General features: G+C 40.3%; 1 protein-coding gene across 4 annotated transcripts; it reads right to left on the bottom strand.

The window, feature by feature from the left end:
- Positions 1 to 239: 239 nt before the first annotated feature.
- On the bottom strand, positions 240 to 24519 carry ccnj (cyclin J). Of its 4 annotated transcripts, none has more exons than XM_072557709.1 (6): positions 24318 to 24519; positions 24077 to 24195; positions 20852 to 21062; positions 10923 to 11222; positions 1829 to 1988; positions 240 to 1736 (listed from the first exon to the last, which is right to left on the bottom strand). In XM_072557709.1, the coding sequence occupies exons 1-6, from the start codon at positions 24322 to 24324 to the stop codon at positions 1355 to 1357; spliced, it is 1179 nt and encodes a 392-aa protein (XP_072413810.1). In that variant the 5' UTR covers positions 24325 to 24519; the 3' UTR covers positions 240 to 1354. The 4 variants fall into 4 exon arrangements, with proteins under 4 accessions (XP_072413810.1, XP_072413811.1, XP_072413812.1 ...); XM_072557710.1 differs by having other exon boundaries at positions 24077 to 24174; XM_072557711.1 differs by having other exon boundaries at positions 24323 to 24519.
- Positions 24520 to 25749: the final 1230 nt, after the last annotated feature.

Raw genomic sequence — 25749 nt, 5'->3', positions numbered from 1 at the left:
CAGCTATGTCTGCAGGGCTCCTATTAAGTACTAATATAAATATTGTAAACTGAAAAAAAAAATTGTAGAATGGTGATTCATGTGTTATGAATCACTGATCATTTAAAAGCTTCATTGTCAAACTTTAGAATATCATTTGATTCTAGCACAACTAAAATGTGAATTTTAAATACCTAATGAAGGAATACCAAACAAAATCTAGTGGAAACGATTTTATTTAAAATCATTGATTACTTCAGAAATGCACAGCACCCAGTAAGGAAGTTCTCCATTTTGGAATTGCTATTGTATACTTGTAAAAAATATTTATTCTAGTGATACACTTGGGTCTGCAAAACAATGTTAGATTACACTTTGAGTAAAGGATCCCATTTGTGCCATTTATTCTTTTCCACAAGTGCAAGTGCTTCCTCTTGAAAATCTCACAATACTTTATTTTATTTTTAAAAATTCATTTAAATCCAAAATGTATTCTTATTGCTCTTTTAGTAACATGAACATTCAGAACCATCTAGAGAAAACAGGCATGAAGATTAAATGGACAATTAAATCTCAAGAGCAGACTTTTTAAATATAAAAGCGTTGTGTTATGAAACTTCTATTAATCCAAAAGGCATATTTATTTACTCTGAAAAGGTGACTTAAGCACCTGAGCAAGAGATTGTTACTGTAATCTTACTAGTGCAAACAAATGATGTTCTGTTCAAATAATTCAGTACATTTCAAATGAGATAAAGTTCAGCTACTTATAAATAAACTGAACACAAACTGCTCTTGCAGGACATTGAATGGTCTCAATAATTATATGCAGATGCAATTAAAATGTAACTAAATGAGGTAGTTACGAATTGGTGGAAGTGGTTATCTTCTGTCAAGTGTTAAAAAAGATAATATTGCACAATGAGCAGCCAATTAACATTAGACTGGAGTCGGAGAAAAAGAAAAGAAAATGCTGCAATTAAAATTGTAGTCATTAGTTACTGTTTGGCACTCAAGGCGTACAGAGGAAGAAATTATCAGGATACTGACCAAAAATTAGGATCAATTTCTGATGTAAAGCATCAAACTTCCAAACTAGCATTTTATCCGGTTAATTAGTCAGATTTATTGTTCATCACATCAATTAACTTGTTGTTAAGTACATCTTCAAACATTTAGATAGGTTCTTTGTTATTTCTGTAACATTGGTGCCCAATAATCCCCAACACCTACAAAATAAATTTGTTTTATTCTCTTTAAGATGTAAAGAACAATTTCAAAATATAAAGTTATGATTAAAGCCATTCCCACATGTAATGTATCTTTTGATGATTGGTTCATGTAATTGCCTTTCAAAGTATGGTGTTTTTCAGAGTTAATGGCCATTTACCTGGTACTTCTGATTAGAAGGAATATTAAGACAAGATTTAACTTCCATATTTGTTGCTAATGACATAGTATTGGCTTGTCTGGGTCCATGAGTTACAAAATTAGCTTGGAGATTGGAAGGGCATGCCGATATTGTATATCTTGTTGCTTGACCAGTTGGAAGAGTAGATTGACAATTCTGCTGCAAGGGCTGTTGGTGATGATACTGCAATAGATTGGAGTGCTTTGGATGCAAATATGGTGAAGTTTGTTGTGCAATCCGGGTTTGGGAAGAAGCTACAGGTTGACTCAAGAAAGTGCTTTGTCCAATCTGAACTGATTGTTCACGTTTCTGCTTGTTGGCTTCTTTTACATCATTGTCGTGAGCACTTCAAATTAACAATGAATAATATGTTAACAGAGAGCTACCGAGGTCAGCAATCACATTTAAAATTAATTACTTTAGATAGATCGAACTCACATTAACAGACGTTCAGTACAGGGTAACAGAGCATCCCAGGCATAAGCAGTGAGATGGTGCAGTCGAACAGGCCATAAAGGAGTGAGTTTAAGAACAGCTCGAGACGCTGCTATGCAAGCAGCTGCAACTACTGAAGGAAAATAATTTAAGAAGCCATGATCTGGAAAGATAAAAACAGACTAAATTGAAAGCCAATCAATTTAATTGTGCATTAACAAGTTCTATCATTCTTCATCACTTCAATTAAGTAAATATTTATTTAGTTTATCTCGCAAAGCTAAACTGCTGAACTTGAATTGTTACAGTAAAAAAAAGCATAGTGCTGGAAAAGCACAGCCAGCCAGGTAGCATCCGAGGAGCAGGACAGTTGACGTTTCGAGCATGAACTCTTCATCAGGAAAGAGAGAAGAAAGAGAAAAAAAGAGAGTGTGAGAGAGAGTGTGTGAGAGAGTGTGTGAGAGAGTGTGTGAGAGAGTGTGAGAGAGAGTGTGAGAGAGAGTGTGTGAGAGAGTGTGTGAGAGAGTGTGTGAGAGAGTGTGTGAGAGAGTGTGTGAGAGAGTGTGAGAGAGAGTGTGTGAGAGAGTGTGTGAGAGAGTGTGTGAGAGAGTGTGTGAGAGAGTGTGTGAGAGAGTGTGTGAGAGAGTGTGTGAGAGAGTGTGTGAGAGAGTGTGTGAGAGAGTGTGTGAGAGAGTGTGTGAGAGAGTGTGTGAGAGAGTGTGTGAGAGAGTGTGTGAGAGAGTGTGTGAGAGAGTGTGTGAGAGAAAAAAGGAGGAAAAAAAAGAGGAGGAGAGAGAGAGAAAAAAAAGAGGAACATAGAAGAATACAGCACAGTACAGGCCCTTTGGCCCTCGATGTTGCGCCGATCCAAGCCCACCTAACCTACACAACCCAACTATCCTCCATATGCCTATCCAATGCCTGTTTAAATGCCCATAAAGAGGGAGAGTCCACCACTGCTACTGGCAGGGCATTCCATGAACTCACGACTCACTGAGTAAAGAATCTAACCCTAACATCTGTCCTATGCCTACCACCCCTTAATTTAAAGCTATGCCCCCTCGTAATAGCTGACTCCATATGTGGAAAAAGGTTCTCATGGTCAACCCTATCTAAACCCCTAGTCATCTTGTACACATCTATCAAGTCACCCCTAAACCTTCTTTTCTCCAATGAAAACAGTCCCAAGTGCCTCAGCTTTTCCTCATACAATCTTCCTACCATACCAGGCAACATCCTGGTAAACCTCCTCTGCACCTGTTCCAGTGTCTACACATCCTTCCTATAGTATGGCGACCAAAACTGCACACAATACTCCAGATGCGGCCGCACGAGAGTCTTATACAATTGCAACATGACCTCAGGACTCCGGAACTCAATTCCTCTACCAATAAAAGCCAGTACGTCATATGCCTTCTTCACCGCACTATTTACCTGGGTGGCAACTTTCAGAGATCTGTGTACATGGACACCAAGATCCCTCTGCTCATCCACACTACCAAGTATCCGACCATTAGCCCAGTACCCCATCTTTTTGTTACTCATACCAAAGTGAATCACCTCACACTTACCCACATTGAACTGCATTTGCTACCTTTCTGCCCAGCTCTGCAGCTTATCTATATCCCGCTGTAACCTGCCACATCCTTCCTCACTGTCAACAACTCCACCGACTTTCGTATCATCCACAAACTTGCTCACCCAACCTTTTAACCCCTCCTCCAGGTCATTTATAAAAATGACCAACAGCAATGGTCCCAAAACAGATCCTTGCGGAACACTGCTAGTAACTGCACTCCAAGATGAACCTTTACCATCAACTACTACCCTCTGTCTTCTTCCAGCCAGCCAATTCCTAATCCAAACCTCCAACTCACCCTCAATGCCATACCTCCGTATTTTTTGCAGTAGCCTGCCATGGGGAACCTTATCAAACGCCTTACTAAAATCCATATACACCACATCTACCGCTTTACCCTCGTCCACCTCCTTAGTCACCTTCTCAAAGAATTCAATAAGGTTTGTGAGGCACGACCTGCCCTTCACAAAACCATGCTGACTATCCTTGATCACATTATTCTTATCCAGATGTTCATAAATCCTATCCCTTACTATTCTCTCTAAGACTTTGCCCACAACAGAAGTGAGGCTCACCGGCCTATAGTTACTAGGGTTATCCCTATCCCCTTCTTGAACAAGGGAACCACATTTGCTATCCTCCAGTCTTCTGGCACTATTCCTGTAGACAACGAGGACATAAAAATCAAGGCCAATGGCTCTGCAATCTCCTCCCTTGCTTCCCAGAGAATCCTAGGATAAATGCCATCAGGCCCAGGGGACTTATCTATTTTCACCCTTTCCAGAATTTCCAACACCTCTTCCCTACATACCTCAAAGCCATCCATTCTAATTAATTGTGACTCAGTATTCACATCGGCAACAATGTCCTGTTCCTGAGTGAATACTGACGAAAAGTATTCATTCAGTGTCTCACCAATCTCTTCAGCCTCCACACGCAACCTCCCTCTACTATCCTTGACTGGACCTATTCCTGAGAGTGAGAGTGAGAGAAGGAGGGAGAAAAAAAGGAGAAAAAAAAGGAGAAAGAGGAGGAGAGAGAGAGAAAAAAAAAAAGAGAGAAAAAAAAAGAGGAGGGGAGGAGGAGGGAGTAAAAAAAAAGAGAGGAGAGAGAGAAAAAGAGAGAGAAAAAAAAGAGAGAGGAAGAGGAGGAAAAAAGAGGAGGAGAGAGACAAAAAAAAAGGAGAGAGACAAAAAAAAAGGAGGAGAGAGACAAAAAAAGGAGGAAAAAAAAAGAGAGAAAAAAAAGGAGGAAAAAAAGAGAGAAAAAAAAAGGAGAGAGAAAAAAGAGAGAGAGAGCGCCCAAGGGGGCGGAGAGAAAAATAAGGGGGTGGGGGGGGGGGAAATGGGATGGGGGGAATGTGATGGGTAGATACAAGATGGGGGGGGGGGGGGGGTGATGGTGATAGGTCAGGGCAGAGGGTGGAGTGGATAGGTGGGAAGGAAGATGGACAGGACAGTTCAAGACGGTGGTGCCAAGTTGGAGATGAGGAAACTAGTGAAATCAACATTGATCCTGTGTTGTTGGAAGGTCCCAAGATGAAGATGAGGCATTCTTCCTCCATGTATTGGGTGGCTAGAACCTAGTGGTGGAGGAGGCCAGGACTTGCATGTCCTTGGCAGACTGGGTGGGGGAGTTGAAGTGTTCGGCCATAGGGTGATGGGGTTGCTTAGTGAGTGTGTCCCAGAGATATTCTCTGAAACATTCTGCAAGTTGGCATCCTGTCTCCTCAGTGTAGAAGAGACCACATCGGGAGCAACGGACACAGTGGGTGACATGTGTGGAGGTGCAGGAAAATCTCTGCCAGATGTGGAAGAATCCTTTGGTGACTTGGATGGAGGAATATCTCTGGTGATGGGGTCCGTTTATAAATGGCGGAAATGGCATATATAGACGGAAATGTCTTGAGCTTAACAGCACTTCAGGGCACAATCTACAGGCACCAACCAGATACATCCCTTATCCACAGACATTGGCATCTGGCATGTGCCAACATCTCATGATGATAATGGCATCTCTCAGAATTGCTTGTTAGCACTCAGGAAGCACAGACTTGCATTGAAGGGTGCTCGAGCAACTTGGATCAAAAGGCTGCAGCAAGGACACTTTGCACACATGGATAGGCAGCCAGCTCACGGATTGCACCAAGCTACATCATAAGTCTGCTCCCTTGCTCTTTTAGCATCAACTTGTATGCTTGCACTATCTATGCAGTGTCAACTTACTTAGTCACACAACCAAGAAACTTTTCTTGCTTTTCAGCAGTCCTCAGTAAAGGGGATGTGTATCTTGCTGTATGGCAGTGTGCTTTATTAATCTATGCCTGCACCATGTGCCAGCAGCTTATCTGCAAACACACAATGTGCAGCAAGTAGCCACAAAATCTTGGGGGGGGGGGGGGGGGCACACCTCACTAAGGTCCATGAAGGTACATATCAGTCAGAATCTCCCAGCTCAGTAAGTCAAGGGCAGACTCAATAGTACACCATGATTTGGCCTTGGCCAGGCATCCATTTAGGATGTTCTTGGTCAAGAGATCTGCACCTCTGCACTATACAGTCTAGTCTAGGGTTTGGGCTTATGCCGTTGGGGAGACGTATGGTCAGTCGGGATGCATCTGGATACACAAGGGAGTAGTTCATGGGCAGTACATTGCAGGAACAAAGGGTGAACACAGTTGGAACAAGGCAGGTCACTGTTGTGGGAATGTGGTTTTTCCAAAGGGGGATGAGGTGTGTGTGTGTGACCTGAGCCAGCATAGACATTTCATATGTCAGGAGTTGGGGATGAAAAGCCGGCAGGTGCAGGCTCATGCAGGCAAATATGCATTTTATGAGGTTTATAGGAAATAATCCCAGGAGGGAAATTTGGATGTTCAGGGCCTCAGAGACAAATGCCAAGGCAGAAAGCCACTCACCCTGCTACCTCCTCTCATCATGCTGGAAATCAAAAAAAAGAGTGTAGAATAATGACCAAAGGGAGGGGTTACAGGCTCTATTGATGTTAGAACTTTCAAAATGAAAAAAAGCATTGCATACAGATTGCACAAAGCATTGCACTGTACAGGTCACAGGACTGTTGGATCACCATTACTCCCCATTCTAATGCATTGTCCCCTATGTCTGGGGCACACAGCTGTACCATAAATTGCAGAACAACAATCACCTTTGGAAACAGAAGCCCAGAAAGAATAGGAATGTTGTAGCATAGAGGGTCAAAATTTAATGAGGATCCAGTGCACTGTACATGCATTGCTTCTTTTGCTTCCAGATGATGCTGCAGCTTCTAACTACAGAACTTGCTCCATGGTACATGTGTGACCATTAAATTATGACTCATGCTGGAACAATGACACTTGGGACTACTCAGACACAAACAACCAGACGTATAGGAGTTAGAGGTCATGTTGTGGCTGTACAGGGCATTGGTTAGACCACTTTTGGAATATTGCATGCAATTCTTGTCTCCTTCATATCAGAAGGATGTTGTGAAACTTGAAAGGGTTCAGAAAAGATTAACAAGGATGTTGCCAGGGTTGGACGATTTGAGCTCTAGGGAGAGGCTGAATAGGCTGGGGCTGTTTTCCTTGGAGCATTGGAAGCTGAGGGGTTACCCTAGAGGTTTATAAAATCATGAGGGGCATGGATAGGATAGATAAACAAAGTCTTTTCCCTGGGTGGGAGAAATCCAGAATTAGAAGGCACAGGTTCAATGTGAGAAGGGAAAGATAAAAGGGACCAAAGGGGCAATATTTTCATGCACAGGGTGGTGGGTGTATGGAATGAGCTGCCAAAGGAAGTGGTGGAGGCTAGTACAATTACAACATTTAAAAGGGCATCTGGATTGGTATATGAATAAGAAGGGTTTAGAGGGATATGGGCCAAGGGCTGGCAAATGGGACTCGATTAGGTTAGGATATCTGGTCGGCATGGACGAGTTAGATTGAAGGGTCTGTTTCTGTGCTGTATGTCTCTAAAACATTATGACTCTAAGGTTAAAGCAGTTTGCCTGCCCTGTCCTACTGTTGCCAAGCCTTCAATCCTGACAACCAATACAGTGCAGACATGTGCACATTTCCAATTTTTCTAAGGGTGCTGTACCTGGCTCTTAATGACAGCTACCAACCTGTCCACGGAGACAGATAGATAGTCACGTGACCTGTTATACTGCTGAAGCTTCTGGGCTTTGGAGGACTATTGTGCCCCAGATACCTGTTTGCTGTTCCCGTTCCTCCTGTGCACATGTGGAATGGACACTGACTGCTGACCAAAGAGTCCTCTCCTGTCTGGGGCTGAGCAGATTCCTCATCTTACGGAGTGCTCATACAGCCAGCGGTCTGAATATTTCTTCCTCGGTTAGCAATGGAGATGGCACAGTGAGATGCTCCCCAGACTGTGCTTGTGTTCCCACAGAGGTATCGGTATCTGTCAGTGTGGGAGATGCAGGAGGCAGCTTTGCCAATGCTTCCTCTGAGGCCTCAATATGCATGCCCTCAGAGATCATGGGGGAGCCAACCACTTCACTGCAGAGGTGGAGGAAATGCTGGCAGTGCCTGCAAGACAAGTGAGAAGGCATCATAGCCATCTATTTCAAATGGGATACAACGACACTCTGGATGAGCCTAATGTCAAGCACCCCTCCATCTATTTGCATTATTCCTGCCCTATGGACTATCTTATGTAAGAAGAGAAAAGAAGGAACTAAGCAAGATGAAAGTGTCTGTACCTCTTTTAGAGCCAGTGCAGGTGGACAAAAAGATGGCAAGATGTTCAGAGACAGTGAGGAGGCAGCACACAGGCAATGCAGAGTTTCTGGTGTTGGTGGTGGTGAGAGCACGAGAGAGAAGATGTTGCAGAGTGGCAGAGCATGACCTTGGTAGGATGTGGGTCAGTAGCAGAGATAAAGTGGGTCTGAGGTAGCAAAGAGAAATAAAGTGTGGTCCTTACATTGGTGAGACAGAGAAGGTCATTGAAGTGTTTATAGTAATGCTGGCTGTTCCTTTAGACTGTCAAAATGGCATGGAGCTGGGTGGCAACATTGGACCAGGTTACCAGGTTCTGGTGACACTATCTCCGCTGCCGGTCCTCCAGAAAGGAGTATTTCTCTCCATTGAACCACCCCTTGATTGGGACATCCAGGTCCCTATTGCAGTGCGGCGCCATCTTCCTAATCTGAGGCTGCTTCACAAAATGCCCTTGACTGAGCTGGGCAGCTTTGGAATGCCAATGCTACTCCAAGGTTTAGCACCCTTTTAAAGATGGTGTTGGTGGAAGGGATGCCAGCTCTTCAGCAGATTTCCATTGACTGGTGAGCTGTTTCTAGGGAAAACCCATGATCAGATGGGATAGAAATTGGATGTAGGGGTTGCCACACAGTGATGGAGTATGCGGTTAATGAGATGTGTCTATTATGATATGGGAAGAAACCTCACAAGGCCCTATGGCAGCAATTCCTCAAGAAAGAAACTCAGCATGACTTGCACTTAGTCCCCAAAAAAGCGATTGCAAAATGTTAGTTTTTTTAACTCCAGATTGAGGAATTCAAATTTCATAATTTGCTAGGGTTGAATTTGAACCCATGCCCACTGAGCAAGAATTAGTCTTTAAGGCAGACTCTTCTAATCACTTCCAATCCTAGCTACCTCCAGGGAGGAGAAAATTCCACCCATTGTTTTCTATGAGAAAGGAACTTAGTAAAGTCTTGGAATAATTGAATGTATACTTTGTTTTTTTAAAATATAAAAAATTACAAGAAGTCTTTTGATAATGCGTATTCCATGATTTTAGATAAAAAAAGGTCACAGATTTTGATTTTAAGAAATAACTATCACACATCATATTACACATTTTACTGAGAATGTGCCCCTAAATTTCTGGTCAAAAATGAGAATTAACACTTTTATTGTAGTGTTTGCATAACTGGTCTACACACCCTTTATGGAGAAAATCTCCACCTAAAAAGTTTCTAGTGTACAAATTCTAGTGGACTTGCATTTAAATTTATAATTTCAGTAATTATGTGAATTACAGTGCAGAAATGCTAGTTCCAGAATAAAGTTCTTGTGAGAAGGTAATTGTGTCCAAATTCTATTACTGCAGTCCAATCTTGTTGGGGAAACTCACTTCCAGGAAAGTTTTATCCAAAGAAAGAAACATTTATGTTCAGATGGTGCCTTTCACAAAATACAAGTGGATGTCACATGGCTGTGGTTAACAGCAATAAAGCATGCGTACATTTGCAGTCACTGGTATAATGTAGGATATAATATCAAACTGCAGCACAAACATCCCATAACTGAATAACTGGTGTTTAAGTGATAAACTATGGATTAAATGATTTAATACTGGGCTGCATATGAAATCTCCGGGACACCTGCACCAATCAACCCCACCACCCCACGGCCAAACATTTGAACTCCCCCTCCCACTCTGCCGTGGACATGCAGGTCCTGTTCCTCCTCCATTGTCACTTCCTCACCACCTGACACCAAGAGGAAGAACACCTTATCTTCTGCCTTGGGACCCTTCAACCCCAGGGCATCAATGTGGATTTCACCAGTTTCCTCATTTCCCCTCCCCTCACCTTACCCTAGGTCCAATCATCCAGCTTAGCACTGCTGCCATGACCTGTCCCACCTGTTAATCCTCCTTCCCATCTATCCGCTCCACCCTCCTCTCTGACCTATCAACTTTACCCCCACTTCCATCCACCTATTGCACTCTCCGCTACCTTCTTCCCAGCCCCACCCTCTCCCATTTATCTCTCCACCCCCGAGGCTCTCAGCCTCATTGCTGATAAAGGGTTTCAGCCCGAAACGTCAATTTTCCTGCTCCCTGGATGCTGTCTGACCTGCTGTGCTTTTCCAGCAACACACTCTCAACTCTGCTCTCCAGCATCTGCAGACCTCATTGTCTCCTATCAGAAACAATTCCCCTGTTTTAAAAATAATGCCACAGTAGCGTTCATGCCTAGCTGAGAACAAAGTATTTTTTGGTTTAGCATCACACTAAAAGATGCTTCTTGATAGTTCAGAATGTCCTCAGTATTCCATTGGGACAAAGGCCTTGAATTTTGCACTCAGTGAAACTATAACCTTTTATCTCAAGGAGGTGATACCATTAGCGACTAACTGACTTAGACAATTTCTCAATAGTATTTCAGTCTTTTTTGTTGTGGACAACATATTATTAAAGGTCAATAGGCTTGTTATTAGCAACCTTAAGTGGTCTTTAATTATGCAAATATCACAAGCAGACATCCTATTTCTGCACTCGCTCACTTAACGTATTAAAGGAGGATCTTGACCATCGCTTGTTCAAACCTCGGAATCATTTTCAAAAGCATTTGTTAAATGAATGGGACAATAAGGCTCTCCTGCAATATAGCAGAAAAGGAAGAGACATGTAGGGACAAATCTCCACCAGAATCAGAGCAGAGTGGGTTGCAGGGGATGCGAACTATACAAAAAGGGAGTGAAAGAGGAAAACTTGAGGTGATATTTGGGTTGACTATAAATACCTTGTAAAGATACCTCTAGGAAGTAGGCAGAGTATTTTTCTGTATATAACTTTGTCTTCTCCAAATAAACCATAGGCCTTCCATCATGAAGATCAGTTTCATGTACAGCAATAGAAAGGTAGTAATCAATGAAGTGTGCTGCAGTAGGCAGGCAGAGGTTCCACTGAAAGGATTCTAGCAACAAGAGTTCCATGTGCAATAGGTCCTGTTTATTTAACACCAGGTTCATACTGCTTAGGCAAGTAAGGCTATTGAGTTGTTCAAGTTTTGGTACACGATCTTCTTTCTCCTCAAATTTGCCTGATTTAATAAAATAAATGTTTGTTAGTAATATTTACAATAATGACTCTCTGAATAAAAGCAAACAGTGGATAAGTATTAGAACTTTTAAAATTGTAGGATTTCATTCTAGTTACACAAAATAATGCATTCACTTTAATATTATGGCTTTCAAAAAAGTAGTAAGTGGCTCATATTTTTCAATAACCAGATGCGAATTTCATTGCAATCTATATTTCACCTTGTCAATGCAAAGTGATTTCAGCTGAGCTTGAAATTGTTATTTGAAGTCATTTAAGAGGTTTGCATGTTGATTACCTTGTAAAGACACATCCAGAAAGGAGGTAAAGCTTTTATTTTACACAGTATGTTGCCTTTCTTTGGATTGGAAGGTAGAGTGCAGGAGGAAAGACTAGCTCTGCTTTAAGAGATGCATCCTGTGATAATTTAAGCAATCTGGAAGAAACAAGTGCCAGAGCAGGCCTTCTTGCTAATATTTGCTTCAGCCTTATCCAACAAATGAGAGAACCACCTTTTGAATAGTCACTCGATATCATGAGTAAAATGAAACAGGTAAAACCAAATCCATTTGGAACTGGGAGTAAAATTAGACTGATCCCCCTGCAAAACCTGCAATTTTGAGGTAAGCAAGCAGTAAAGTAGAACTGTAGTATGGAACATAAGCATTAATAAGGGTTAATTTTGCTTTGTTTAGAGTATTAGTTGTTCACTAGGTACTGTTTGGTCAATCTTGCTATCAGCTGGGAAGGTTACAGTAAACATCTTTAAACCTCAATCGTGGGCAATTCCTTTAAGTTGGACATTAGGGAAACCTCTTCCTTGTTTAAAGATATTAGTCTCTTAAAACAAATCTTGATAAAATGCTGCACAAATGTTTGCCAATATAGTTGAAACCTGGAATAAAAGGAATTCTGGCAGTATTGATATTGAGTTGACCAAGTGTATTGGAAACAGTATTAGTGAACAGATGTTTTTGAAAATGGACAAGGTACACAAGTGGGGTTGGCTTGGGGAACACTCTTTCTCTTCAGATAAATGATTTAGACGATAAACCTCAACTTCAATATACAAATATTCCAAAACATTAGTATTTTAAAGTTATGAGGATGATAGCTATAGATTTCAAAGGGCATGATGAAGCAAAATTAGTTGGCAGAATGGTCTAATTCTGCTCTTTCATCTTATGGTTATAGTCAGGCTATGAAAAGAATAGTCAGGAGGCAGATATATTTTTTTTAAAATGCAGAGAAGAAAAAGGAGGGGAATACAAACGGGTGCAATTCTAAAGGGAAACTGCTCTAAAGAACACAAACCTGGGAATATATATGCACAATTAGAGTCATAGAGACGTATAGCACGGAGAGAGACCCTTCGGTCCAACTCGTCCATGCCAACCAGATAACCCAACCCATCTAGTCCCACTTGGCAGCAACTGGCCCATATCCCTTCAAACCCTTCCGATTCATATACCCATCCACCACTTCCTCTAGCAGCTCATTCCATACACATACCACCCTGTGTGCGAAAACATTGCCCAGGTCTCTTTTATATCTTTCCCTCTCACTCTAAACCTATGCCCTCTAGTTCTGGACTCCCCCACCTCAGGGAAAAGGCTTTGTCTATTTATCCTATCCATACCCCTCACTATTTTATAAACCTATATAAGGTCACCCCTCAGCCTCTGACGCTCCAGGGAAACCAGCCCCAGCCTATTCAACCTCTCCCTACAGCTCAAATCCTCCAAACTCAGCAACATTTTGTAAATTATTTCTGAATCCTTTCAAGTTTCACAACAGTATTCCAATTGAAAGGTAGCAGAATTGCATGCAATATTCCAAAAGTGGCCTCACCAATGTCCTGTACAGCCACATGACCTGAACAGCCACATGACCTCCCAACTTCTGTACTCAATATTCTGACCAATAAAGGCGATCATACTAAATGCCTTCTTCACGATCCTATCTGATATAGGATTAGAATAGATTCTCCAGTGTGGAAACAGGCCCTTCAGCCCAACAAGTCCACACTGACCTACCAAAGAGTAACCCACGCAGTCCTATTTCCCTCTGACTAATGCACTTAACACTGCAGGCAATTTAGCATGGCTAATTCACCTGACCTGCACATCTCTGGATTGTGGGAGAAAACTGGAGCACCCGGAGGAAACCCACGCAGACATGGGGAGAATGTGCAAACTCCAGACAGTCGCCTGAGGCTGGAATCCAACCTGGGTCCCTGGTGCTGTGAGGCAGCAGTGCTAAGCACTGAGCCACCGTGCCACTATATATCTGCAACTCTACTTTCAAGGAGCTATGAACCTGCACTCCAAGGTCTCTTTGTTCAGCAACACTCCCTAGGGCCTTACCATTAAGTGTATAAGACCTGCTAAGATTTGCTTTCCCAAAATGCAGCACCTTGCATTAGTCTAAATTACATTCCATCTACCACTCCTCAGCCCACTGGCCCATCTGATCAAGATCCAATTGCAATCGGAGGTAACCTTCTTCGCTGTCCATTACACCTCCAATTTTGGTGTCACCTGCAAACTTACTAACTATTCCCCTTATGCTCACATCCAAATCATTAATATAAATGAAGAAAAGTAGTGGACCCAGCACCCACCCTTCTCAAAGTCCACTGGTCACAGGCCTCCAGTCTGAAAAACAACCCTCCACCACCACCCTCTGTCTTCTACCTTTGAGCCAGTTCTGTATCCAAATGGCTAGTTCTCCTTGTATTCCATGAGATCCAACCTTGCTAACCAACCTCCCATGGGAAACCTTGTCCAACACCTTACTGAAATCCATATAGATCACGTCTACCACTCTACCCTAATTAATCCTCTTTGCTCCTTCAAAAATCTCAATCAAGTTTGTGAAACTTGACTTATCACACATAATGCCATGTTGACTATCCCTAATCAGTCCCGCCTTTCCAAATACATTTACATCCTGTCCCTCAGGATTCCCTCCAACAACTTGCCCACCACTGACGTCAGGCTCACTGGTCTATAGTTCCCTGGTTCGCCCTTACTTAGTTGTCCTTACTTACTTAAGTTAGCCAATGTCCGGTCTTCCGGTATCTCACCTGTGACCATTGATGAAACAAATATCTCAGCAAGGAGCCCAGCAATCACTTCCCTAGTTTCCCCACAGAGTTCTGGGGTACACCTGATCAGGTCCTGGGGATTTATCCACTTTTAAAGTGTTTCATGAGACAGCTTTGGCAAATAGGGTTAAGGAGAATCCAAAGGGTTTTTAAAAATACATTAAGGACAAAAGGGTAACTAGGGAGAAAATAGGGCCCCTCAAAGATCAGCAAGGTGGTCTTTGTGTGGAGCTGCAGGAAATGGGGGAAGATACTAAACAAGTACTTTGCATCAGTGTTCACTATGGAGAAAACATGGTTTATATGGAAGGTAGGGAAATACATGGTGACATCTTGAAAAATGTCCATATTACAGAGGAGGAAGTGCTGGATGTCTTGTTGAAGATGGAAGGTAAATTGAGAATATTGTTGAAAAGGCATAGAGATCCTGGGCTTTATAAACAGAGGTATAGATTACAAAAGGAAGTAAGTTATAATGAACTAAAATGCATGAGATTGGCCACAATGAATATTGTATTTAATTCTGTCAACCACATTATAACTTGTAATGAATATGAAGATTTTTATAGCGGGGGCAGAGGAAAGAAATTGAACAGTTCAAAAGACATAGTGGAGAGACTGAAGGAATTGTCATTAGAGAGTGTTGAGAAGAGATTGGTTAAATGTAAATTCAAGTGGTTTTCAAGAAGGAATTAAAGTGCCTGAAGAGAACAAAGTTTGCAAAACTTATTGGGTAAGATCAGCAGAGGACTGAGACCAGGCAAATTGATCTTGTAAGGAGCTGGCATGTATTGAGTGGGTTAAATGATCCCCTTCTATGCAACAATCATTCTGTGACTTTGTAAATGCATTTATGGGAGGTGGGCATTGCTGACAGTCCTGCTCCCATTCCGAAAAGCCCTTGAGAAGGGGGGTGTTAATCGGCAGTCCATTTGGCATAGTTAGAACTACAATGCTATTAGTGAGAGTGTTTCAGAGTTTTGAATGTGTAACAATATATATCAAAGTCAGGATAGTGGTTGCTTTGAGGAGAACCTGCGCATGGTAGTGTTCCCATTGTCCTTGTCCTTGGTAGTGGTTAGGGATTTGAAAAGTGCTGTCTAAGGAGCTTTTAATTCAGAGGTTTGGTTCAGTTGGTCCAAAAGGGGGACTTGCCCACCAAGTGAGTTACAAGTGAGGTGCCCAATGGTATTAAGTGCCTTTTATGCACTTAATGACAACTGCAGTACCTGCCCTGTGGATTCAGGGCTCTAAAGGTATACAAGCCCCAGTCACAAAGACATGTCAGCCATTATCTTAATTTGATCTTAAATATCTGTATCTGTACCTAGGTATCTTTGTACTTAAGATGGTCCTGTAATGCAACAGCTGTAAACACTTCACATGACAACAAAGATAATTCAATAGAGCCCAGCTTCTCTGCATTGCTCATCAACACCACTGAGAACAGAAACATTTGTTGGCCACATACTCACAAGAGGTCCAGAACCAAAAAAAAGGCAAAAAAAATGAAACATACAGATTATGAGAGAGAGAGGCAGCAGTTGGAGATGAAGTCAGGTGTCGGGAAGGCCATTTGGCTCCCATTAAATTAATAAGCCAACACGGAATTGCAGCAGGCTCACCGTTAGTGAATAGATCAGTAATCGTCTCTATTTACATTCCATGGCTAGAATTCCTGTTTCTGGGAATCCACCTACAACCTCTTTCACCCTTTGGACTTAACAGGGAGAGGTTTTACCACCAAAAACCCAACCTGAGACCTCTCACAATCAAATGGCTCTAGCCACCAGGTTTCCCCTTGTGACATTAAATCTTTCCTTTGGTCATGGTTACAAGTTCAAATATTCCAATTACAAGGTTTATCAAAAGAATTAGGGAAATTAGATGGGATAAGAGTAGCAGCTTTATGAACTAGAAGTATGTTATCAGAACAATAGTAAGAATGGATGTAGGCAAGGGAAATCAAGGACTTGGTTAGAATAAGGAATTAAGTCTCTTTAAACATTGACGTGGGCAATATTGGAAATAAAAAAAATGAGGAAGTAAAACTTGAATAATTACTTTGTGCCAGTCTTCATACAGTGTTGGAGAAAATACCAGATATTTCAGAAAAAAATAAATGAATCAAAGCCTGGAACTTAAAATTAATTCAAACACGATAACATGGCTTCAAAAAAAATACTAGCATTAGAAATTGAAAATTTCCAAAAACTGACTGATTGTTTCTACACTAGATTCCAATGGAAAGAGGTGAGAAATTTATCGATTCCTAGATTGTAATATTTGAAAGGACCTTTTAAAAACTCATTTGTGGGACTTGGGCATCACTGGCTGGCCAGCATTGACAGTCCATCCCTATTTGCCCTTGAAAAGGTGGAGATGAGCTGCCTTCTTCAATTGCTGTAGTCCACTTGCTGTGGGTTGACCCACAATGATGGTAGGAAGGTAATTCCAGGACTTTGACCCATCGACTGTGAAGGTATGGCGATATATTTCCAAGTCAGGGTGGCAAGTGGCTTGGAGGGGAACCTGCAGGTGGTGTTTTTTCCAAGTACCTGCTGCTCTTGTCCTTCTAGGTGGAAGTGGTCATGAGTTTGGAAGGTGCCGTCTAAGAATCTTTGGTGAATTTCTGCAGTGCACCTTGTAGATAGTATACACTGCTGCTACTGCGCGCCGGTGGTGGAGGGTTTGAATGTTTGTAGATGTGGTGCCAATCAAGCATGTTGCTTTGTCCTGGATAGTGTTAAGTTTTTTTTTGAGTGTTGTTGGAGCTGCACCCATCCAGGTAAGTGTGCAGTATTCCATCACGCTCCTGACTTGTGCCTTATAGATGGTGGATGCACTTTGGGGTGTCAGGAGGTGAGTTACTTGCCGCAGTATCCCTAGTCTCTGACCTGCTCTTGTAGCTACTGTGTTTATATGGTGAGTCCAGTTGAGTTTCTGATCAATGGTAATCCCAAGGATGTTGACAGTGGGGGATTCAGTGATGGTAATACCATTGAATGTCAGGGGCCGGTTGTTAGAGTGTCTCATATTGGTGACGGTCATTGTCCAGCATTTGTGTGGCATAAACGTTACTTGCCACTTGTTGGCCCAAGCCTGGATATTGTCCAGATCTTGTTGCATTTGAGCATAGACTGCTTCAGAATCTGAGTCATCGCAAATGGTGCTGAACGCTGCAATCACCGGCAAACATCCCCACTTCTGACCTGATGAAGGAGGGAAGGTCATTGATGAAGCAACTGAAGATTGTTGCGCCTAGGACACTACCCTGAGGGACTCCTGCAGAGATGCCCTGGAGCTGGAATGACTGACCCTCAACAACTATCTTCCTTTGTGCATGGTATTACTCTAACCAGCGGAGTCTTTGTCCAATGACACCGATGATACCATTTTTGCCAGGGGTCCTTGATGCCGCACTCAGTCAAATGCAGACTTGATGTCAAGGGCTATCACGCTCACCTCACCTCTGGAATTCAGGTACAATGTTCTCTTTAAGTTGTGCAGCAGTTGGGAAGACCTGCATGCGTTGATCATCATGCCACCACTGACTTCTAACTCCAGAAGCCAAAACTCCAGTTTTCCATGCAAGACAAAGAAAATGTTTGGGGAAATGCTTTTAGGAATTAGGAATTTACACCTTTTACACTAGTGATATGCATAGACTGTAGATTTAAATCCAATTTTCTGATTTTAATACCTGTGAGTTTCCTAGGTTGAAATGGTTATAAAGGGAACAACACTGATCTGAGACCAACCAAGGAGTTGAAAAGAAGTGACCCAATTCACTCCTCTTCATCTGGCATAATAACTACAATTATAAATATAACTCTGTTACTTAAAAATGTGTTGAAGAAGACTAAGAAAATTCTAGATCTGTTATTAACATTAATTTTCAAAATTATTTCATGAGATGGCAGTGTCAATAGCAAGATCAGCATTTGTTATCTATCCCTAATTTGCCCTTTACCTGTGTGACTTGTTCAGCCATTTCGGAGGACAGCTAAGAGTTAACAATATTGCTAGTGGTCTACAGTCACATAGGTCACACCATGTAAGGATGGCAGAATTTTCTTCTCTAAAATGGACATTAGTGAACTAGATGGCTTTTATGACAATTGACAATGATCTCACAGTGATCTTTACAAAGATTTGACAGAAAAATTCCATGCCATGACCATTAGTCTGGGCCCCTGGAATATTAGTCCAATGATATTAGCATTACATCATCCCTTCCTGAGCAAGTATTTTTGAATCTATATAATTCAGTACAGAACAACTGAATTTAGGTACTGTCAACTTGGGTACAAGACATTTTTTTTTAACAAAACTCTTAATTGACCTGAAATGTTAGCGGTCAACAGATGTGGCCTGAACTGCTGAATGTTTTCTATTTTTATTTCAGTATTTGCAGCAAATTGCTTTGGTATTCACTCAGATAATCACTTAATCAGAACAATTGGGAATTCTGAGAAATAGAACTAAAATGCATTTACACCAAATTACACCACAAGTCTGACATTTTCAATGTTTTTAAACTAGCATCACACTTGTCACTAGTCACATCTTGACATTCAAGACCAATGCTGAAGATTTGCTAATATATCTTTTTCAAAATTCTTAAATTTAGTTTTATTCAACTTAAGTATTTTAGAAGTGAGTACTTATCATTTAACTCCCTTCAAGTTGTGTTTTATGAGATGCAATTAATGATGCTTAGGACAGCAAGCCATAAAAACCTACAAATGTATTATCAGGGTGATTGACCAGCATGTTGGGGGCCTGAATCTTGGTAGGACTGAAGAGATCTTGGAGTATGCTAGCATAAGATGCAGGGGTCAGTATTGTGACCACAACTATTCATGTTATACATTAACAATCTAGACAAATGAACTAATCGCATTGTTGCTAAATTTGCAGATTATAAAAAGATACGTGGAGCGACAAGTGGTGTTGAGGAAGTGGAGAGGCTGCTGAAGGACTCAGCAGGCTAGGAGACTGGACAAAGAATTGGCAAATGGAATAGAATGTGGGCAAGTGTTAGGTTATACACTTTGGTAGGAAGAACAGAGGCACAGACATTTTCTAAATGGAAAAATGCTTTGGAAATCTGAAGCACAAAGTGATTTGGGAGTCCTAGTCCAAAATTCTCTAGGAAAGCAAAACCAATGTTAGTATTCATTTCAAGAGAGCTGGAGTAGAGATGTATTGCCTGAGGCTGTACAAGGCTCTGGTAAGACTGGAATATTGTGGGCAGTCAGAAGGATTTACTGACTGAGGGGTCCAGAGGAGATTTACAAGAATTATCCTAGGGAAGAAGGGCTTATCATAACAGGAGCAGTTAAGGTCTATACTTGATGGAGTTTAGAAAGAGGAGGGGAAATCTTGCAGAATACTGAGAGGCCTGAATAGACTGGATGCAGAGAAGATGTCTCCACTAGTAGGAGAGACCAGGACCTGAGAGACAGCTTCAGAGTGAAGGGACAATCCTTCAGAACTGAGGGGAGTAGGAGGAATTTCTTCAGTCAGAGGGGAGTGAATCTGTGGAACTCACTGCCATTGAAGACTGTGGAGGCCAAATCTTGGTGTATTTAATACTGAGATATGTAGGTTCTTCTTTTGTAAAGGGGAATACGGGTTATAAGGAGAAGGCAGGAGAATGGGGTTAAGGAACATATTGGCTATGACAAATGGCAAAGCAGGTTCAATAGGCTGAATGGCAAAATTCTGCTCCTAAATCTTATGGTCTTAACTATTAGCATTGGAAAGCCATTTTCTTATGATCTACAACAGCAAACTGGAATGGTATATAGATCACAACCATCAAAATTAAATTTCAGAGCATTAGATTCCAAAATGGTGAAAGATACCTAAACTAACTACATAACAGCTATTTTTTTATGTAACTTTTAAAATCTAGTTAGATTTTATAAATAACTTCACAAAAATTATAGAAACAATTCATCCTGGGTATAAGTTCCTGTAGGGAAATTATCATAGCTGCTCAGAGTTCCATGCACCCCTGTGTAATTAATCTTCAAGCATAAAGTTTCAAAATGATTGGTGAAAAATGGACTGTACAGCCATGATGGCTGATCTATTCAATAGCTGCATGTACAAAATTGTAATAAGGTTATTATGGAGCAATCAGGATCAGTACGCAGGCCTGTAGACTGTGGAGCCAATGACTAGCAAATTAAACCTTTTGGTAAACTGGCAAAGATCACCCTTTACACCACATATCAGTACTTGATGTGTTTATCTACTTGCAAGCCAATCTTGGCTACTCATAGCACATTCATGATCTTGGTAACATTTTTCTTCAGAAATCAATTAATACTTAACATAAAATTAGTTGTTGTATCTATGCAAGATAATCAAAGCTATTATTTGTCAATTATGTTTTGAAGTTTAAAACAATAACATTTCAAAATATGGATCCTAAGGTTGTGATCAAGATTGAAAAAAAAAGCACTGGAAAAATAAAGAATCACAATTCAAAAATACAACACACTTACTTGCCAGAAGTAAACAGGAGAGTGCCACTAGATGTAATTTCTGAACAGAAATGTCATAGCGGTCCATAAATAGATCTAGAAGGTAAACAGCAAGGTGGCGAGCAGTGGGGCAAAGACGAAAATGATTGCTGATGATTGCAAGAAGATCCGCAAAGTAACGTCTAGTGTTCAGCTGAGGAGAATGGCTTTTGTAGAGTGGTAATCTCAGCTCCTGAACATAAAATGAGAGCATTTAAGTAATAGTATTAAAGTAAACATTCTTATTAAAAAGAAAAAGACATACATTAACTTTTAAACCAAGATTGCATATAGCTTAAGAGGTTCAGCTAACTTCTTTCAACTAGACAATCAGTGTTTGAATCTTATGTTCTAATTTTTCCTAATGATAATCATTTTCTAGTCACAACCAGCTGAGAATAGTAAGGGGGAAAAAAAAAATCATTGAGTGAGGGCAGGTAGTGAAAAAAGGAGATTGGCTGGTAGACCAAGACTATCTTGTTACTAATGGGCATCCAAACAGAAACACCAAATGACCTTTGCAGTTTCATTCAATAGATGACAGGAGTACAAATTCAGATGATAAATTTGGGACATTGACATCAAAACTCTATTTCTTCCACTCATCAGCAAAGTTCATCTGCGTGGGGTTTCTAAAAAAAACTTCTCAGACAACACCAATGTGCCAAGAGGCACCTAGCCACTATAGACTAACAAAGTTCCTTGATCCATGATCTGTCCCAAATTTGTGGTGATGGCTCTATATCTCAAAATCTCAAAGAAGGATAGGAGGGAAAAAAGGAGAACAGGAGTCCTAGCTGCTGTCTGGCCAAAACCACAGTTGGAAATTGTATGTGAACACTTAAGAAGGACAGGATTAAGTGTGACTATGATGTTGAGTATGATTAAGTAGCCTGCAGATATTAATTATTTAGAATCTGTGTTAAACAAAGCCAATGCAGCAAAACATAAATCCTCTCTTTTAAAAAGGTAGGCAGCAATTCTGATGTTTAAACACTTGAGCATAATAAAATGTGCACATGCTGGATTTATACTCATTACTTTCAAAGTTACTAATTATTATAGAGGCCTGCAGCAAAAACAAAAAATTCAGTAACTCTAGAATAATCTAGAGACCATCTGCCAGTTACTGAATCAAATCTAAAACAGCTTTTTTGAAGGGTATCCAGTAAGTCTCAGTCCCTTGCTTTTGCCCTACCTCTGATTTCTTTTTTCATTTAAACCTATTGAGTCTGCATTAAATTGGAATTCACATCAAAGTTTAAATTAAACATGCAGAGATGGGAGGACTAATTTTAAATTAACTTTTAAAGCTAGCTTAATTGTCACTATTCTCTTTGCAATAGCATCAGCTGCAAGCACTCCATTCCACAAAAGCAAATTCGCACATCAAAATGTAGACAGAGCTGGAGGGTAATCCCAATAAAATACAACTTTGCATGTATTTCCAATTTGGAAGGACCCAGACCATAAGTGGTTTATAAATAGGAAAAATTCCCAAAATTGGTCACAACTTAAACAAAACATCTTACTTTGATTAAGACAAATACATGTTTTCTGCTATGAGCAAATTTGTACTGTTAGTACTATATGACATTTTTCTTAATGAAAATAAAGCATCAATAAAAAAAAGGTAACCAACTCATATGATGTGTCTTACTTTACAAAACAGATCAAATATTTTGCATTATAAATTATAATTTTCACTTAGAGTGCATAGAATTTTTTTATTGTTAATATAGTTATAATCTTGAAATGATCAGACTTTTAAAAAACAATACCTTTAGTAAAACTTTGCAATGTGACACTGCCCAACCATGATTTAGTTAAGTGTTCAGTTGTCTTATGAATATATTTCTTGAGGTAATGGGAGCTGTAATGGGAGTTGGATTATGTTGTGCAAAATACATATTCAGCTTAAAATGAAACAGACTCAAAATGGACCACACCTTTAAGGGGTGTCTTTTTATGTTGCAATTCCCTTTTCACTAAATTATAGTAGTAGCAAAAAAAAACTTGCAATTAAAATAAGACTGGTTCTTAGAATATCATTTTTGCTTCAGAAAAAACAAGGTTTGCTAGCCATTTATGTCAGACAAAATAATAGTTAGGCTTAATTTGATCCTCTCACTGAAGGAGAGCAGAGTACCAATGTATTTACACACAAATAAGTACAGTAAATATGATCAATTATAAAAACAGATGTTGCCTCTCTCAGAGAGATAGGAATCAATACAAAGGAGAGTCTAACTACACAATTCTAAAGTTACCATAATATCAGAAAGGCTCAAGAATCAAATACCAAGTATCAATAAAAATCAGAAACTAATATTTTATTTTGTCATAGTGCAGATCCCAGAACATCACAAACTAAATAGACATCTTTTGCAAAAAGGAGTACATTTATCAAAACCCTCGTGTTTAAAACTAGATTCAATTTTCCAAAAACAGTCACTGAATGTATGCCAAATCTATCATGGTAAATACTTGATTGCATGCTCTGATGATTTTTTTTTCACAAATTAATGTGAAAAATTGTATAGACATTCAGTAATTTTATTATTCTTGTACCAGTACAAATGTGTTCTTGATTTGTGGCCAAGCTTTGATCCACAACTCAGAAGGATCCTTGACCAAATCTCGCTGTCTGATTGATGATAGATCTGTTAGATTCCAGTGTACAAACTGTAACATTTGCAAACTGTGTAAACAAGCCCCAATCCAACCCAACTCTTCTTCATCTTAAATCAGTGAAGTGGTTCTCGATTTACTTTTAAAATCAGATGGTTACCATTCTTTGGTTACCAATCCAAAAGCGAGCTTCAAAGAAATAACAAAAACATGAAAGTTGACAAAATTAAAGATTTCAAAGCACGAGTATTAATATTATTTGCCGAACTATTTCACATGGCTCGTGTTATTTAAACTCTTAATATCGACGAGTCCTATTAAGAAAATTTCTCAAATTTGAAAAACGAAGTCCTACCTCGATCACAGTCGTGTACATTAAGGGAGAAGTCGATCGGGTATAATTAATAAAAACACTTTCAAGTAAAGATATTTAGGAGTAAGCCTCCACACATCTCTAGCTTAATAGTTAAATGGAAAGAAAACTTTCTTTGTCCCGATTCTAAAAAGGGAGAGGAGTCTGTGGAGACTCCGTTTGTAGTTTAACAGTTCTGTAACTCTTTATAATTACAGATGTACCTTGATGCGAAGAGCCTGATGGATGTCGGCAACCACTTGTCCTTTCCACCACTGTTCTCCCAGCTCCATCGACTCATCAAATACTAAGTTAATTTTTTCTGCAAAAGAAGACAGCGTGCCTGTAACCAAAAGCACACAGTACCGCCTTTCAGTATTTAGACTGAACAGATCACAAACCTATTTCGTCCTTATCAACCCAGCAAATTAACTCTAATCAATTGTTCGTATTCACCAAACAAACCTGACATTTACTGATGAATAAGGCTTGACCTCGCTAATGGCCAGTTTCAATTGCGATTGCAAAAACATTCTGCACATCACAGCTGAAAGTTATTTTGCGTGTGTGTTGACAGCAAAACTGATCTACGATCTGAAAACACACTTGAGAGTCTGAATGTAAATTACAAACATAAAACTGCACCAGGAAGTATTGAGTACAGAACAACGTGTATGTTCATCGTGGACACAAGCACTTCCGGGACCACATGGATTACCAACAGCCTGATTTGTAGTTCTGCATCTGTTTATTTAGCAGACACGGGGACCAAAACCAAAAAGTTATGTACTGTATCTCTGCAACCATTTGTACATGCATTCTTTAAAAAGTTGTTATTCCAGTTGTATGGTGTTCAGCTTAGTTGCCTTCCCCATTCATTTCACACCGTCTGTATGAGTTATAAAGTTATATTTCTCAGCTTGTGTTGTTTCCGAAAGCCTCAATCTCTTGAACATGCTCGGAAACCACCTCACTCACTTCAAATCCGACTGCAACCTGACTCACCATCAGCAAAGCTATATTTTTGTGTTTTCGGGGGGTAGGGTATTGGGCTGGTAGATTCGCGCTTGTATGGGGTTACGAATTCTGGTGTTCAGCTTGGCACTCGCTAGCTAGGTACAGTTTGTGGATGTCATTCCCGAAAATAAAAACAGGGATGGAAATTTGAAAAATGATTTGGACACAGAGGGAATTCGCAGCCGAATGAGATTAAGAGAAACTGAACTGGGGAAAAAAAACATGATAAACATTTGTCGTGATAGAACGAGAGAATGTAAAGTATTAAAACCACGAAATCAAAAAGTCAGTTAAAAGATGAATGTTTAAATTAAGTGTAACGGTGTGTAGAGCACTTTATTCAATAGCAGAATGGTAAAAGAATTGGGGGAAATAAGGAGGTAGTTTGAAGGCTGCAATAAGCAGCAAGTTCCATTCAGAGTTAAAATGTCAAATCATAGAATGAGGATGGATTTAAATTCACAAAGCTAATCTTTCACTTTCGTTGACACTGAGTAGGAATTGTGTGTATATGTGTAATTATTTTGTTTCGAATTTTAACCTTGTCATTCTGCAGTTCACTCTTCCCTTTCCTCTATTTGTCTTTGGGTCTTCTTTATCTTCATGACTATCTTATACTTTCAAACGGTTCCGTGTAAAAGTTTATTTGACAACCCTCCTATATTTTCAAATCGCTGGCTGTTGCCTCATTTACATGTACTGCGCTCACGGTTTTTCTTCCATTCTTTATTAATGTGAGCGATTTGAGGATGGATGGGAGAGACAAAACTTAATGCACTTAAGGGATTGCAATACTGGTGGAGGTTACGTATTAAAGGGAGGCTAAATTTATGGAGGGGTTTGGAAGCTGAGAATGTTAAATTTGAGCTTGAATACATTT

Source organism: Chiloscyllium punctatum, chromosome 38, assembly GCF_047496795.1.
Source record: "Chiloscyllium punctatum isolate Juve2018m chromosome 38, sChiPun1.3, whole genome shotgun sequence".
Lineage (NCBI taxonomy): Eukaryota > Metazoa > Chordata > Chondrichthyes > Orectolobiformes > Hemiscylliidae > Chiloscyllium > Chiloscyllium punctatum.
This window is presented reverse-complemented; position numbering and strand designations above follow the sequence as displayed.